The sequence below is a fragment of the Vespula vulgaris genome, chromosome 1 (assembly GCF_905475345.1).
Source record: "Vespula vulgaris chromosome 1, iyVesVulg1.1, whole genome shotgun sequence".
NCBI classification, from domain to species: domain Eukaryota; kingdom Metazoa; phylum Arthropoda; class Insecta; order Hymenoptera; family Vespidae; genus Vespula; species Vespula vulgaris.
In genome coordinates, this window is record NC_066586.1 from 7,188,955 (window position 1) to 7,207,365 (window position 18,411).

An 18,411-nucleotide genomic window follows, 5' to 3' on the forward strand; every position below is an offset into this window, starting at 1 on the left:
AGAGCGAAACTCGAGGCGGGTTCGCGCGTTCGCCTTGATGCGGCTCTCGTCGGATGGTAAACAAGCGTAGGCGCGTATTGGCATATGAGAGAGAGGAGGATCGTCGCTGTATTCGTTGTCGACGTCATCGTTGTCGTCGCCGTTATCGTTGTCGTTGTTGTCGCCGTCGTCGCCGCCGTCGCCGTTGTCGTTGTCGTTGTCGTTGTCGTTGTCGTTGTCGTTGTCGTTGTCGCCACCACCGTCGTCGTCATCCTCGCGAGTAATCGCGACGAAGCGCGTGGCTCGTTTCTGTCGCGTGAACCAGCCTGTCGCGTGCATCCTATTTTCCGACGTAGCGCATCGTAACTAAACGAACGAGCTGTGTGACATCACGCGCGTTCACCACGAGTCACGAGTTCGCGCGCGCGGCAATTGCCTCCTGTTCTCCGACCTTCTCTCTTTCTCTCTTTCTCTCTCTTTCTCTCCTTTTCTCTCTCCCTCTTTCTCTCTTCATCCGTCTGTCTATCCATCCATCTCTTTCTCCCTCGTTCATTCGCTCGCTTTCTCTCTCGGGAAGTCTCCTCGAGTCCCCCACGGAAACGGCCTTGAAGTGGCGTCCTTGGGAGCGGCCTTGGGAACGGCCTTGGAAGATGCGCACGTTGTCGCGCGCGCGCCCCTAACCTCGACTTTCTTGTCCCACGCCTCCACCACCACCACCACCACCACCACCACCGTCACCACCGCCACCACCACCACCACCACCACCATCACCACTACCACCATCGCTACCACCATCGTCATCGCAGTCACCACCGATAGTATCATCGCCTTCAACAACGATCGGATACTTTCGGCTAAATAATGACTTAGACAGAACAAGACGACGATCGCTTCGATATATATATCTATATATATCTTATATATATATATATATCTTGCCCCTCGGAATGTGCCCTTCCTTCGGACCCTACGCCAACACGCTTTTCCCTTGGTGAGTATCACCGCTTTCGTTACTCTATCGTAAAGCGCGTGCGCCGATCTAAATAGGAACCTGCAAAAAATAGCACCCTGAGTGCTTTTCTACTACAGTATGTCGCTCTCTCTCTCTCTCTTTTCCCTGCCGGTTTGTGTAATTACGATGACGTCTGGAGCCACTCCGAGCTCGAAAGCGGAGATGCCAAATGCCGCGACTAATGGACTCTCCTTGCCAAAGAACGCAGCCAGCTGCGATATCAATTTATTGCTCGGAACTTTATCGTAGATACTACGGCAAGACTCTAGAAATGTCTTCGTTTCATCGATCCTTTCTTTCTTCACTTTGGTCGACTTGATTTTCTTGCTTTCTTACCACATCCTCCTATCCATCGTGTTCCCTCTCGAATCTTTTTCCTCTCGAAAAGCTAGGCTATTAAATAAGTGGAAAAACGTGGGCGATAACGACTCGAATGACATGTACCGCGTGCCACCGACGAGAATAGGACGCTCTATTTTTACGAATAGCGCGCATCGTCTCGCGGCTCGGCTTCTATCACGAACGATCACGTTCCCGATATTCGTTACTCCAAATCTTTCTTCGTCTTTTGTTCCTCCTTCGTCTCGTTCCTTTCTTCCCAGATTCGTAGCCACGCGATAAGATTTTTTCGATTCGATCCAAAATATAATACGGTACCGAGTTCGAAAGTTATCCGGTTTCGTATCTTCTGCTCGTATTTCTTTTATAGTTGTAGCGATATTCGCTAGCCATGTGGTATATCGATGTTTAAGATTCGCTTACTGTTCACATTTGAATGGCCGTGTAACGAATGTCCATCGTTTCTCTTGATATTTCGATTATAATCCGAGACAAGCAGAAACTCCGGATCGTTCGCGAGTCTTCTGTAGCTTTTTAAAGACGTTGTAAAAGCTTTTAAAAGCTTTGTGGAAGGAAGGGATGTGTAGGATAGGTAAACAGGTTCGAAGCGTCAAGATGACGGCTTTGCAACCGACAGTAAAATTTAGACGATTAGCCTTCGGACGATAGAAATATGTTTCTACTCTATTCTGTGAGTGACGGTACTCGGTCGCACGTGGTCCGAGTAGTAGTAACGAGACGAGCCATTGACACGAGCTATCGGCGCACGTCGATGTCCGATTTATCGTGCTTTTATTTTCTTCTTACTTTTATCCTCTTGCTCGTTCTACTTTTTATTATATCGAATCGACGATGACGTCTCATTTTTATCGAACAATACTCGAACGAATTATTTAGACGTCCAGAAAATACTTTGGCACTTTGCTAGTTCGTTTATTTATATCTATTATTTGAACGGTACAATGGGATTCTACCACGCGTGACCACGTTGTTCGCTCACGTGAACCAGTAAATTAGTTATATTCTTGATGGAACATTGTCGATGAAAATACATTCGGCATTATGGCTTATACGTATATTGTTTTTGGCAACGTTTTTTGGGGGATCGACGTCTTGATATAACCGTCTCCAACGACGAGTCGAAATTTCTCGGACGAGGGTTTCAAATTTCTTAAGATTACTTCGATATCGTATATGATTGATATATCGTAAGCGAAATAATAATTCGAAATGTTTATCGTTGAAATTATTTATCGATCCTCGAGAATATTCGTTTCCAATGAATTGTACGTTAACTTACCACACCTTCCACTCATTGATCCTACTTCGCGGTCGAACGAGAAAATTATTCGTGTATAATATTCCTACCAAAGCGATCGTGATTCTCTTTTTCCCAAATTAACGAGCGTATAATTTATTATCAGTGGAAGCGTATCGTATACATAAATTATAGGAATACCAATTTCATCGAAACAAATGAAAAGGGAGGAACAATGTACCGCGTGTAGTAGAATGTTAGAATTGTATATAAATCGACGAGCAGTAAGTTTTCTATTAATTCTACAAGCCCTGAATCAAGTCATGGAATATATTTTTATCTCGTCCGTTACTTTAGAAGTTTCGTATTTGTTGAAGAGCTCTAACTGTAAGTGGGATTATCGATATATCATTTGGGACAGTCATGGCAGAAGCGAAATTACCAGTTTGTCATTTCGACGGGTTTCAACTATATTTCTATTTCTTTTAACGTAGAACACGATTTATTTTATCCGTGTAAAACATCGTCGAATATCGTGACGCATTGGGTTGAAAGAGAAGGAGAAAGAGAGAGAGAGAGAGAGAGAGAGAGAGAGAGAGAGAGAGAGAGAGAGAGAGAGAGAGAGAGAGAAAACGACATGGCAGCTGTGTTCTACTAAAAATAGCGAGGATAGTTCCGTGAAGAATCATTTTTAAGGCGTGCTGCATTTACAAATGTTTTCCATGTCCACGTATTCGACACCATCGTGATACGCGAATCGTTCGCGTTATCGATTGATTTTAGCAGATATTCGAATTCGCGTGGATGGTTGGAGCAAAGGACCGTGACCGCGCGGTATGGTAACTGTATTGAATGTGCAAATCCGTCGTAGTGAACGCTCTACGAGCTCGATTGTTTCTGGAAAATTTCTGTTACCGCGAATCGACGTATAAATGCAAACGCAAACGCAAACGTTCCATAATTTTATGTCGATAATCGTTTCCTCGGATTTCAATCGAATCGATACAATGATTCGCTTAGAAAACGAATTCCACTTGCGTGTTCGTAAATACGAAGGAAATATAATAAAAACACTTTAGAAAACGCCTTCGATATTGTCGAGATTACTATCGGGACGAGATAACGTTTTAAAGAGTAGATTTTTCGAATTGTGCGATATGGTTCGTAGCGTTTGAAAGAAAAAAAATTTGTGCTTTATTTTTGTACAGATAGATGGATATAGATGGATGGTCGAAGGATTTAATCTATCAATTCGCATCCGCAACGATGGCAATTTAGCACGCTCGTTTCTTCGCGCGATTCGAACACGAGTAAAGCGGGATACCGCTTTATCTCATTTTTGCGGATTATTTTCGACGCCATCGCCGTGACGCGTCGATAAACGCGTAATTAGTATAAAAGGTTGCACGGTTCTCGTAAACGATTTGTTTGGCGCGAGCGTGTTCGCGAATGCGTAATCGCGTACCGATTACCGATAACATTTCTGATACGATCGGCCGTTAATAACGTTTCTATTATAAATGAGCGAACTGCGGTGGGCTGCTAACGGTCCGTATGCGCCATTGCGTTATAGCTTCCGATAATTAACTGTATAGGTAGGACCGAGGCATAATATTGTAAACGCGTAGATTTCAAAAAAGTCGCTTATTAACGCACCTTGCGTGCGCGCGTGTGTGTATATATATAGACACGTCGATTGACTTAGATCGGACCAAAAAAAAAATCTTTTGCGTTGTAAAGACGACGACGAAGATTTACAATACTTTCACTTGCCATCGTGAATCTCGAAAATTATTAATTATTCGACGCGCGAAGCCAAATGTAGAGCGGCGGACGCGCTGCGAGATAAATTTACGATCCTTTTTAGGCATCAAACCTGGCGTGTTGGCAAAGTTTGGCTGTTGGCCAGGTCGAAAAGTGTGAGAGAAAGAGAGAAAAGAGGAGGGAGAGAGAGAGAGAAAGAGAAAACCTTCGTCGCGGTAAAACGTTTGCACGTGTGCTCCTATACAAACACGAACGCGAACGAGTGACCGGCATTATGAGATATTTAATTTGAGTTTCGCGCCGTTATATTTCACTCGACGTTGATGGAATTGCTTGTTCTCTCGATATCCTGCACACACTTTTTTTCACGTCCACGTCGAGCTGTGATTTAGCGCGGTCTCTCTATCAAAGACCTTTCAAAACACGTCCTGATTTCTTTCCCTTCTATCGTCAAACGTTCGCCAAACTTTTCTCTCTCCTTTTTTCTTTTCCTTTTTTCGATCTCCTTCATCCTTTCTTCTGCTCTCGCTCCTTTCTTATCCTTTCCTACTCGTTCTTTTTATTTTCGTTTTTTTTTCTTTTTTTACCTTCTTTCTTTCTTTTTCTTTCTTTCTTTCTTTCTTTTTTCTTTTTTCTTTTTTCTTATTTTTCTTATCCTTTTTCCTCCTCTCAGCGTAGCTGACACGACGAAACGCCGTACCGTGCTTTATATCTTACGGAGGACGATTACCAATCTGTCTCTTGCGAGTGAGGAAAATTACGTCCCATTCCGGAGGATGTCCAATTTTCTTGAGAGCTTCGTAAAGCTTAAACACGTATCTCTTTGCAAGGGTTGTATCTTGCCTTTTCACACCGGCCGATTGTCTCGCAGGACAGAAAAGGATAGAGTCGTTAAGACCTTTGCGATAGGAGAGGATATTTAAATAAGAAAAGAGCGTAATTTTATTCCTCTGTTCGTATTACCTCTTCTTTAACTTCTAATGATTTTATAATGCAGATATATAGAAACGTTTAACGATATCGAACTTTCTATCGGTTTATCGGTATATTTTGAGATCGCTAGAAAGTCATATACAATATTACGTACGATTGATTATATTGAGAGGGTAGAAAAAAGGAAAGAAATGAAGGAATAACAACGTATGTCGTCTATTACGCTCAGCAGTTCCCTGGTTTATTAAACGAGCTCTCCCGGCATAAAGTAACGGCCCATTCATTACTAATACAATAATCCGCGGCGCTTTTCCACTTAGCCATTCGATGGTTAATGCATGGATATCGATTTTGTCGGTAGCTCGGGCTACGACGTATCGCTACGAGCGTCCACGCGAAAGAAAACTATTGTAAATAAGTTTACACGACGCCATTTAGTTTCTGCCACTCGTTTTCTCCTTCACCGAATAATAAGTCATTCGTAAACTAAGGTACCCATTTAACTAAATTCACCTAAACAAAAGAGATAATGTTGATCGATAATACATTAAGAGAAATCATTTCTCTCCCTTGATAATTAAGAACACGTAGTTATGTTGCTTTAATTAACGTAAAATAGTGAACAAAAAAAAAACTAATTATCTTACGTAGTTCGCACTTTAAGACGATCCTTTTAAATACTCCATTATTAAAATAGAATTATTGTAATGAGGCCGTTTTTCGAACGAATGGCCGTGAAACGACTGCGTTTTAGCGATAATGGAGCAAAAACGAAAGGGTAATCGTTGTACGTGAGCAGTCAACGTTCGTGGCGTGCTTGCTTCTCATAAGAAAAAGAATGCAAGGGCCTGAAAAGTTTCACGCATGGCAAACGATCCTTTGCGAGCTTGCATTTTTTATACAAACGATTCGTGCATTTAATCGACCCTTTATATCGATCACAATTACGAGCTAGCATTTTAAACGACTTCCAGTAAATCGATTGCCTGCTTCTACGTAACCCTTTTAACACATTGTTTCGATATCTTTTAACCTCTTTTGCCGATTGTTTCTCGTAAATTTATCTCTTCTTTCTTTTGAAAAATATTTATCGGAAACTGTATCCTGACACGTAACATCGTTGAGAATACACATTCTATGCATATACGTAGATGCGAATAAGATACCGTGTCATTGCCACGATCGTTGTATTTTTTCCTTTTTCTTTTTATGATTCATGAAAAAGTGATATGGATTCTCGTTTGGGAGGGAGATACGTGACGAAGTTACGTTACGAGATTCATTACAAGTTCTACATGCACGAGGCTTTAGAACATAGACGATCCATATCCTTTTTTTTTGTTTTTTACTTTCTCTCTCTCTTTTTTATTCTCTATTTTTTTTATTCTTTATTTTTTGTTTCAACATCGAAATCAAGCGAGTCGAGCGAAATAATATTCCTCGCAAAGCATTACAGTAACTATCACGTCATCATATCTAAATATAAACGTACGGTATGATTTTAATTTTCCAACGAAATTCAAAGCGTACTTCGTAACGAGATACCGATCGAAAGAAAAAGTAGGACGCAACGAAGACGATCGCTCGTCGAAGCGCGGTAATGAATCGATGGATTTTAAAAGCGGAAGATGACGCCGGTCGATGTTCACCTTTCGAAGAGCCGCTTTCATATTCTTCCTTCTGATTCGTGATTACTCTGGCGCAGATTGACCTCATTTTTTGTCTCCCTCTTTCTCTCTCTCTCTCTCTCTCTCTGTTTTTCTCTATAAAAGCAACTACTCCAGCTCGGTCCGCCTCGCACACACTTACATTAGTCGTGTGTTCTTCTTTTTCACTCTCCGTCCATTTTCTCTTACCTTTAAGTCACCAAGTTTCTGCACGTGTGTCGATTTAATCCTCATCTCGCAAGATTTTTTTCTTTCTTACATTAGACAGTTTTTTTTTATGTTCATTGATCGGCATGGTTGATAAGGGACGTCTCGATAAGTAAAGAGAGGGAATGATGAAGTTTAATAATCGAGTGCTCTCGTATAATAAAAGCCAAAGAAAAAGATGTATATTTGTGTGTGTGAGAGGGAGAGAGAGAGAAAAGAAGAGCAAAGAAGAAGAATCAAAAAAGGACAGAAAAAAAAGGTTGCCGCGTAAAAGTTTTACGAGGAGCTGCGATACAGTCTCGTTGCATGCGCTCGTACTTTATCCAACTGTATACTCTAGTGTAGCCGCGTGTACTCGGCCGTTTAGCTTTCGCGTAAATTAACTCCCGAATCGTAAACAGAGTCACACGACGTAGCTACCTACTCGTCTTTTTGCGTCTTTCCGTTCCTAGTATCACAAGGTTGTTTTAAAAAGACGATTTTTGTGACTCTTAAAAGTTATTTCTCTTTCCGACGATTCCTTTGACTTTACGGGTATTTCAATAATGGAAAAGGTTCGATTTATATCAGGATCGATTTTTAATCGTTCGTCAAAAGTCGAGAGGAAAATAAAATGATATTTCTAAATTGCAATATATTAATTTTTCCGACGATTCTACAGTTAACGTACACACTTTTTTCACTTTCGTGTTATTACACGCATGGTGTATCGATCGATCTACCGCGAGAGTAACGTCAACAAGCTGGTACGCTCGTTCGGCGCATATAACCGTATGCAAAAGTAACTATATGTATATATATATATATATATATATGTGTGTGTATATATATATATGCATACGTATACATATACCTACACACACATACACACACACAAATGTGTATATATATATATATATATATATATATATATATATATATACACACACACATATGTGTATGCATGCGTACGGGTACGATCTGAGCGTCGAAACTATGTAAGAGTATCCTCGGATATGGCCACTAAAATAAACACCCTCGTATTGTTGTGAACAACCCATGAGCTTATTTTGCAGGCGAGCTTTCTGGTTTTATGTCGTTGCAATGCGGCGCATCATGTGTCTTGTTTATTTCCTGTTATTTAAAGCAGGACTTTCCAATTTTTCGCAATTCTATAAGCCTTTGTGAAATAAATAGAGATTGCGTGGTTCCTTTTGAAGGAAACAACGAAATTAGGAAGAGAAAGAAGGTAGGAGAGAAAGAGAGAAATTATATGTAATTCTTGAATTGACAATGATTTTCATTGGGTGTCATTTTAATTATCGTTCTCTCTTTTTACGATTCTTTACGTGTCGAAAAAAAAAAAAAACTAAAAAAGGCTATTACCTCGTGCTTTGTGAAAGTGATCTTTTTGCAACAATTACGAGTTTAATACGAAAAAGGAAATTTCTACTTTTAGCAGCGTTGAACGAGATATATGGCTGCATATATTTGGTAGATTCGCTTGCGGATACATTTATTGTATATCGGAAAGGTTTTGTCCAACGAACGGACGAATTGGTAAACATAAGTTTTTGCTACCTTTATGGATTCGCGTGTTTTGTCTGCGGTTGGACGTACGTGGACGAGAAGCACGATTGTTGTTAATTCCGTCTCTAGGGTGCCACTGATATTCATTTGGCTAACAGGCAGAGACGTAGAGAAGCGAGCTTCGTGAACAAAGCGAAGAGGTGAGAGAGGAAGATGGAGTGAGAATGCAAGAGAGATAGACAGATATACAAAGAGAGAGATAGAGAGAGAGAGATAAAGAGAGAAGGCCAATGGCACTCGAGTCTCTACAAAACGGAGGTATAGCTACGAGCGAATAACTCAATATCGGCGTACCTTGTTCCTTTGGGACAAGCTCCATCGACCGTTCATCAGCTGGCCGGTTTTCTTTTTTCTTTTGGTTCACTTCGTACGTTTTCTCTCTCTCTCTCTCTTTCGATTTTGCCATGACTATTTCGAATTGTCAATGTACGTTCCGAATTCGATGAGAATAGTTCTCGTTCTTTTCTTTCTTTCCTATGCTTCCACGTTCGAGCTTTTGTTTCTCGTTTGATCGTCGGCATGAAGAATACTCGAGCTAGGAAAAGCTAGGATCATCCTTCGTATGTGAACACGTAGTACCTACACGATAGACCGACGAGTTCGAATCGAGAGGCAAAAAGGGATAAAATCTCGTTTCTTTTTCTTTTTTTATTTTTCTTTTCTTTTCTTTTCTTTTCTTTTCTTTTCTTTCTTTCTTTTTGCTTTCCGTTAGGACGCAAATTTCGTGCAGGTGGATTTACCTGGCGACAACCCTCTCCGACAACATAAACTTGGAGAAATTAATCCCCTAGGATAAGACGGTATGACGAAGCGAGCGAACCGGCAAGATAGAGAGGCCTTTTTATGAGCGCGAAACGCTCGGATGCCTCGTTTACCGTGCAGCGATTAACCTAAAAAGTCTACGACCTCTTCTTTGTCCTTTTCTCTCCTTCGAGATCCTACGATCCTTTAACCGTTTCGCTTTTTTCTCTCCTCCGCTCTAATTCTTTTTTTTTCTTTTCTCTTTCTGCGTCATTCGAGCTTCTTTTTATCCTTTCCTCGCCCATCCTCTCTTTCCGTTTTCTTCTCTTTCGATCCATTATCCTGGAATTTTCTTTCCTCGTGAATGCAAATCATTCGATTTTACGTCTTACTTTTCCCATAGAATGCGTATTACAACAACAACACCGACGACGACGACAACAACCAACAAACAACCAACAAACAACAACAACAACAACAACATGAACGATAGTAATAAAATAGAAAAAAATTCGTCCTTTATACATGCAACGTCGATCGATAATTACGGAGAAAGAGAATCTTCTAGAGGGAAGATCGATAGCGATACTTTCAGCAATAAGAAGTAATGCCATGGGAGCGACTTCTATCTTTCATCTTCTATGGTTCCGTTTTCTTTATGCACCGTCATTTCAGAAATCCATTGTTTTGGGAGAATCGTCGTTGATGCATTCTCCCTTTCCTCTTTTCTTTTTACTTTGTATCGAAAAGCGACTACACTGCGAGGACCGTCACCGTTGTATCAACCGCAAACACACGAATGTATATGTACATATATACATACATGATATACACATATATGCTGTGTACGCTTCATATGGGAGGGTAACTCTATCGAAGGCATCATGCATTGGAAACCGTTCTGGAGTCTGACTCGTTCTTTCCATCTCTTTTCTAGCGTTCTCTCCTTCGCATATCCTTGATACGTCTGGCTACATCCGTATCCGTATCCCGTGCCATCTTCAATACTACCATCGATATCGACGATATCTCGAAGTACTGGCACTCGAGAGGACTTTCGATATATTCGCGTATATCTCGACCGACCAATAACATCTGGACTCGTTTCTCCTCGATTCCGAAGGTACTTAAAGCCGCGCCGTTATATACAGGTGTGCTCTATTCTCGTGTTTTTATACTCTCGATCGTTGACCATATTGTCTCCTATCTTTCCTTCTCGTAATATAACGATATGTGAGCGGGAATGGGTGGATACAATCAACCGACTATTTGTACTTTGGCTTTTTCGATTTCACGGCTGACGCGTAACTACGAAATTGTCCCTTCGGAACCGTTAACTCGTTCTGTATCTTTTCTTTTCTTTTCCTTCTTTTTTTTCTTTTTCCTTACATCTCGTGACTGTTTATGATAATTAATATTATACGATTCTTCTAGCCGTACGTGCGAGAAATCATAAGTTTAATATCCTCGTTACTTGACCTCGTTTCTTATTTTTACGTCGTACTGACGTTTCCCATTTTCTTTATAAAAATATCAAGCAAATCGATTCGGTTTGAGAAAGGAATATCTCCGTTTCTTCAAACAAAGTTTAAGCTTTGCACACGACGTTCCGCAAAGCTCCGTACTTTACGTTTATCTTTACGTATACATAAGCACGTACCTTGAGCTTTGCTCCCGCAACTTTTGAGCTTAAATGCGATCGAGGTGGTTTCTTGTCTACGATGACGACCGAAAGAGAAGGAGAAAGAGAAAGAGAAAGAGAAAGAGAAAGAGAAAGAGAAAGAGAAAGAATGAGGAAGTAGAGAGAATAGCACGTACGTGCATCTTTGATTCGTGTGCGCAGTACATCCGACAGAAGGAGCGAGAATCTAAAGGGAATAATGGATCCGCGTAGTTTCAGCTCGTTTGAGCGCTCGGTGAGTTTCCTTTTCTAGCAGGGTTCAACGAGGACTAACGGAGATGGGGTGAGTGAGTTGAAGGCCGACGGCGGTGGGTAGGAGGAAGGGTAGAAAGGTGGAAGCTCAGAGCTTTACCTTCGCAGCAAGGAAACTTCCATAATCCCCGTCGCTCTCGCCGACGTAGGGTACAAGCTATAGCCACCATCACCATCACTACCACCACCACTACTACCACTACCACCATCATCGACGATGCTGCCCGCTAAAATATAGGGGGATGAGTTGGAAGATGGGGGCAAGGGACGAGGCGCGAGATAGACGACGAGTCTTCTCGCAGAGTCTGATGCTAAGAAGGGTAGGTGCGATCGCGGAGTTACAGAACGTGAAAGCGGATGGCACGAACGGGTCTCCTGAAGGGATCAAAGTAAACGATAGAGAGGGAGAGAGAGAGAAAGAGGAGAAGAAAAGCTTTCTCTCTCTCTCTCTCTCTCTCTCTCTTTCTCTTCTTCTTGGACGACCTCCTGAAGATTCGAAGGAGACGAAAGGAAGACGAAGATATGGCTTACGAAGGATTCACTTTTCCTTAGATTTTACACTACTCGACTGTTCTTCCACGTTTTCTATATCGTCCTCATCTCTATCTTTTCCCTTGTGTTTCCTTTTCAGCCTCACCTTCGATTTATCTCACGTTTTTCCCATTTACCACAAAGAAGAATCGAAGAAGCTGCCGAGATCCCGCGTATTTTTTTACAAACGATCTTACCAATCGTAGGTAACGTCAACGCGAGTTCTCCGAACGGTCAAACGCATTAATCCAATAATCGTTTAAATGGTTCATTCTCCTATATTATTATAATTAATTGCTCGGTTGGCGATTAAAGCTTGCAACTGTTCGACGCTTCCTCTTCGTTTTTGATCCGTGCGCGCGCAACCGGATCGAAATTCATCGCACGACAGATGAAAACCTCGTGTCTTCTCATTCCTATACGAGGAAGAGCCAATCGAGCTTTCAGAGTTTACGGATAAGCCGATCTTCGTCCGGTTAGATTTGTCCCAGGATGTTCACCGGTCCATCGTTGATTCGCATGTTCTTGTTACTCGTATTGAAACGTGTATCCTCTCTCGGCCGGATTAACGTCAGCGCGTTTAATTGGACGTTCACCACTTCGAACTTTTTCTATTTTCTATCTTTGCTCGTGTATCCTTTCAACGTGTTTTTCAGCCTTATATAATAATTATTCGAACGATCGAAGAACGTAATCGCTAAAACTGATCTATTATACCTGCTCTGAAATAAAATCTGACTATGAGGCGAAATCATAAAACGATCGATAGCGGACTAGTTCCTCTTCTCAAGTTCGCCGTTCTCAGTAGCTTGCACCTTTTGTATTTTCCAAAGAAGTTTTAAATTCATATCAGAGCTCGATCTCGAGGTTCTTGGTTCCATTCGCCGTGCACGTTTCGACTGTGACCCCGTCGACCTTGTACGTGTGTACGTATACGAATGTTCGTGCGGCTGAATGCGTCCTGAAGACCCGTGTGTACGAACCGTGCCGTTCGTAATCCGCACACGTTCAGAACTCGTAAGCGTTCCGAACAAGCCGTCCAATTTTTCGGTACGGTCAAGTTTGCGCGGACTCCGATTCCTCTTTACCCTGTTTCCCCACCTCCATTTATTCCTTTCTTTCATTCTCTTTCGCTTCTTCTTTTTCCTAGCTTATATACCACGGCAGAAGCAGCACACCTTCGTCACGGAGAAGTACCCGCAATCGTTAGGGAGCTAGAAAGTTTTGCGGATCGATTCGATCCGAAAGAAACTACCCTTACCGTCCTCCCTCCTTTTTTACTTTATGTCTACGTTTCCTTTTTTTACCTTCTTTCACCAACTCCTTTTCTTTCTTTTTCCCTTTTTTATCCTCGTTTCTTTCTCTCTCTCTCTCTCTTTCTCTTTCTCTCTTCGTTAAGTCTTTTAGTTCGCCATTCTTTCAAAGGCAGTACCGCAGACTCTTATCCACAGCTTTACCACTAGATTTCTTTTCCTACCTTTCTTTCTTCGTTCTCTCGGTCTATACCAACTTTATCTTTCTTTCATTTCTCTGTTCAATTTTGACGTCCTTCTATTCCGAGTGCGGATATACATAATACATATACATTTATTCACACGACAATCAATCGATCTCTGGTTTTTCATGTCATTCACTCTTGATCGATTCACGAGTACGAGGAACAGGTATCTCAATAGCAAACGCGCCTATCGCGCGGTTTACAATGCGCGATAGCACGGTAAATCCGATATGCGAGGAACGAATGAAAAGAATCGATCACGTCAGCGTTCTAAATTAATTTTCTCGCGGTTGTCGCCGGCGCCTCCGCAAAATCGGCCAATAGTTTCTCGCGAATCGTTGTCGAGGCAATCGGCCAATCGTTTTGCAGATTTCTCTTCGTTGGAATATAGACGGCGAGGTGGGAATCGGGGAAACGCGAGAGGGCCATACGCGTTTAATCGAATCGTAAATTCATTCCTCTTTTCTGTTCACGCGGAACAGCTCGAAAATTGCATGCAAATGCAGAAATATTCGGGCGAGCGGCCGGGCCGTGATTTCTTATCGATTCGCGATATTCCCTTCCACTGTCTCCCCTTTTCTCTTCCCATTTTCCATTCTCGTCGCTCTTCCCTTATTCTCTAAATGCGCCGAGTGAAGAGATCCCAAGAGGAAATCGACGGACGAAGTATTTTATTTGAAACGCGATTTCTTTCTACCGAAAATCTAAACGAAAGTTAAGGCATTATGGAGACTAGATCATGTTGCCAGTGTATCGGTGATGCACTTTGAATTGGATTGCTAGTTTGAAAGTTTCTCTCGTTTACTTAGACTTACGAACGTATATGATTTCAATGAGGTTTTACCGGTATCTTTGTAAAAATCGAATCGGTTACACGTATCAAATTTAAAGCTGTGAATATATTAACGTTCGGGTAATGATCGAAGCTATTTATGAAATATATATATATATATATATATGCACACATATATATATACACAGAGAGAGAAAGAGAGCTTATAGATATTGAAACTGGAGAACTTTTGCGGATATCGGTTATTATTCTACTCTCATAGAATTCGACCCCTTCGCAAGATTTATCTTCGCCTTTTCTGCTACTTCGTTCTTAAGGATCGAACGAAGCGATAAGAATACGAAGATCGAAAGAGACCTTTAAAAATCGTAGCACTCTAACGAAAGAACGCGTAGCTACGTAACGAGCTTTCCAGATTTCTTCGCCATTTTCTTCTATCTATACGTTTATGTTAAAAAAAGCGCGAAGATTACCAGAAATAAAAGAAAAGGTACTCTCGCTATGGATCTGTATTCCGCGGTTTATTGTAATAATTCGTGCACGGAAATGCTTGCATAATCGTTAGAATCCTTGGAGACGAAGAGATGCAAGTCGCTACGATTTGTATTTTCTATGTTAATGCGGACGCATAAAATACAGCTGACACAGACGTAGCTTTCTCCCTCATTCTTTTTTCGCTCACTTTTTCGGGGAGAAAACAGCTGTTACCAATGTCTATGTCTATTATAGCATACGGAGGTCTATGCGATCGTACGTTGACGTTCTCTAACCAAGAAAATACGAATTTTGAAATTACTTTCGACGCGTGTACAAATTGTAATTTTATATAACCTTTTCTCTTTTATCTGACTTCGTAGTTATATATGTTCGCGATAATCGCATTTGCATCTTTCGAGCATTGTTGAAATTATCCGTCTACTCATTGTCTAGACGAAATATAAATGTATTTATTAAGAAGTACATGGATATAAGTATGTATTTCAGTGTTCTAGTTAGTCAACTTTTGTTATGGTCCTCGTGAGAATGCGCGATAAGATTCGTTGATTTTCATCGCGTATGTAGGATGGGGTATTTCAATTGAAATACTTAATATGTCTCCGTTACTTATAAAACAACTACTTAGGAAAAAAGTCCTTTGAAGAAAGTTACATTTATGGAAGAGACGCATGTAGCGATAAGATCATTTTATTTTCGTTTCAAGATCATTCGTATTTTTTTAAACGGCATTCTACGATTTTTTTGCATAAATTGTTTCCTCGTGACATTTTGAATAAAAATTTATTGGAGTAGATTGTTGAGAAATGATCAGTTCGCGAGATATTTTTTAAAAAATATCCGATAATTCACGCGATTGTAACGAGTTAAATATATCTTTCTTTTGATCGAAGTTAGAATAAAATGTTAAAAAAAAAAGAGATGAATGGTGCAAACTGGACTACATATTTACGATCATATTTTTTTCTCAAATGCAATAATGCACGTGGTATATGCAAATGAAGATATAACAAAAAAAAAAAAAAAAAGAAAAATGATGTAGCTTTTTATATTTACGCGAATCATCATACACTTTTTCATAGTACCTCGTGAACATTTCGACATTATACTCTAATACTCCTTTATTCGGAATGGCACGAGACATCAATTCATGTAAAAAAAAATCGTAATGCCGTTTAAAAAAATACCGTTGACCTTGAAATCTTATAAAAAAGAAACGATCACGGAAAAAAATTATCTTACCGGTACATATGCTTGTTCAAACAGTGTAACTTTGTCGTAAGTATATTTTTCATATAATCATAAATAACGGAGATATTTAGTTGTTCCGATTTAAATGCCCCACCCTGTATATTTGGATTTCCCTTGGTCTTGGAATTCATCTTCAATTCCCTGTTCCTCTCAGTCCCTTCAATTTGCATCGTCCTTGCCTGATATCCAACTTTCAACCGCATAATATTATCTTCTACGTTCTTGGTTAAACTTTTTATGCGTTTACCGAATTAAACTTTGGTCCCAGGGGTGTAAGGAACTCATACGTTTCTTCCACCAGTTTCTCTTTCTTGCACTAGGACGTTTTCCGTTTTCTCTTACCGACTTAATCGCAGTTTTCGCATAGTTGATGAGTAAAACGAGGTACTCGCTATAAGTAGCGCGATACAACGAACTTTTAGATTACAGCGTGCTCTTCTCGTATATACACTCCCGTAATTCAAAGAATATAATAGTAGTTTGGCTTCTCAAAGGCGAAGTGGAAACTCGGAAACGCGGTTTCCAAGTATTATCGTTACGTACTTGCGAATTATTTATTTTGATGTTCTCACGTGCCGTCTCTTTACACGTAGTTAGAAGAAAGTATTTTAGATTTTGTTTCGAATACTTTTGTAGGCTTTACTCGGGCGAAGTAAAATTTGCAAAATAAAAGGGCGTTCACTTACGTACGAATTTTAGAAGGTCGAGAGGTTTTATGCTCATTTCAAGTTTTCTCGTAGGGTAAGAAAAAGGTAAAGGAAAAACTAAGATAAAGTAGAGACTAAGTAAGAGAGAGAGAGAGAGAGAGTCCTCGGTTCTAACCTAATTCCAGCGATAAATGCTAAGTAGAGACGGAGATTTCTAAGATACGAGAAGCCAAGGCCGATAGCGGTGGGAAGCTTCAACTCGAGGGGACGTTGCTGTCGTGTCCCTTGAATTTCACGCTTGCTAACTTTCCTATACGTGGTTGCATGTGTCCGAAGATATGTGTGTAAAGGAGTTAGAGAGAGTACTCGCGTGTGTTACGTCGGATGCACTTTTCCGCGCGTTTATGCTCCGCAAGAGGCGAATGTTGAGAACGAATACTGATGTGCTTTTTTAAAAAGCAGTAGACCGAGGAAGACGCTCGACCCCCTATCGCATTACGCGTTTTTCTTAAAAAAGAAAGAAAAAGAAAAAGAAAAAAATAAAACAAAAATAATCGAGAAAAGAATCAAAGGAATAACTCTAAGTAAATTTTTTCTCAAGGGCTTTTTCATTTTATTTTTTCTACGTTTTTGCTTTCATATAAAGAATGCATGCTTGTTAGATAACGCTAAATAGAATATCATGAATATATTTTAAACATTTTATAAATGTTGTAGACCATAATGGATGCCACAGTAATATAGTGCTGCATAATATTATTCTATAACTTGTTATAACATATAACAACGTTAAACGGAGCTATATTTACTGCAAGGTTATAAAATCACTATGATGATAATATCAATGATTGAGATTCGTGTTGATTAAGATTTTCTGATTAATGAATTATAATAGAATAATATCAAATAAATACGTAGGTATATAGGTGGATTAAAAATCTAGATATAATCGAATGTCTTGTAAACGATGCAATTTTGAAAAGAAAATTTCAGACACAAGTTGTAAGATTTACAAAGACATACCGAATGATAATATCCATTTGACGTTTGGTGGTACTACCAAGATTAGGTCAAGGTAAATTTAATTTGTTTAATGGAATCCCTTACATGTTATTGCATATTATTTTAGCTAGCGTTGAGACTTTTTAATTATAATACAATAAGAACTCCTATTTATTGAGTCAATATTTTTAAACGTTTAATGAGTATTTTAATTAAATGTTCATAATAAAATATCAGTACGTAATATAAGTGACACAAGTCTAACGCAAAGCTGATATTTTATTATTTATACTGATTAATATTACTTATTATTAATTAATAAAAATGTTGATTATATAGATTAAAATATATAATAAATCTCAATTTCATTAAGTATTTTTCGAAATATTGGTTGACAAATTTCAAATACCAATGGCATGAGCGTTCTCTGAAATGTACCTTGTAGAGATTGCACGGTCAAATTTACACTTCGTGTGTATGTAAGTGTACACGCATTTACGTAAAAAACCGAATGAATGAATGTTTGAGTGAGTATGTGTTTACACTAATAAATGTTTGAACTGTTCTACTTGTACAATTTGATAGTGAGCCAGTCGATTATAAAAGCTGTTATTAACGTTTTCAACGTTTCAGAGTTAATAAATATCATTTTATTGATGATTCGGTGTCGTAAGTCGTCCAAATTTCGAGGTTTAATTCTGTAAACTATCTTTTAAATAACTCTAAAAGAAAAAGACTAAAGGATTCGTGTCAAGTGCATATCCAAAGAATTCATGTCAATGATATTTGAAA

At 39.8% G+C, this 18,411-nt stretch overlaps 1 protein-coding gene across 2 annotated transcripts in view; it reads left to right on the forward strand.

Moving 5' to 3' along the window:
• Positions 1 to 18,411, forward strand: part of LOC127062484 (uncharacterized) — a 313,355-nt gene that overhangs the window by 7,327 nt on the left and 287,617 nt on the right. The window contains exon 1 of one of the 2 annotated variants that reach the window (XM_050990795.1): positions 704 to 970. The exons of the other annotated variant lie outside the window; for it this stretch is intronic. Coding sequence (XP_050846752.1) covers positions 927 to 970 — 44 coding nt within the window. The 5' untranslated portion in view covers positions 704 to 926. Of the gene's footprint in view, positions 1 to 703; positions 971 to 18,411 lie in introns of those variants that run through there. 2 annotated transcript variants of the gene reach the window in all.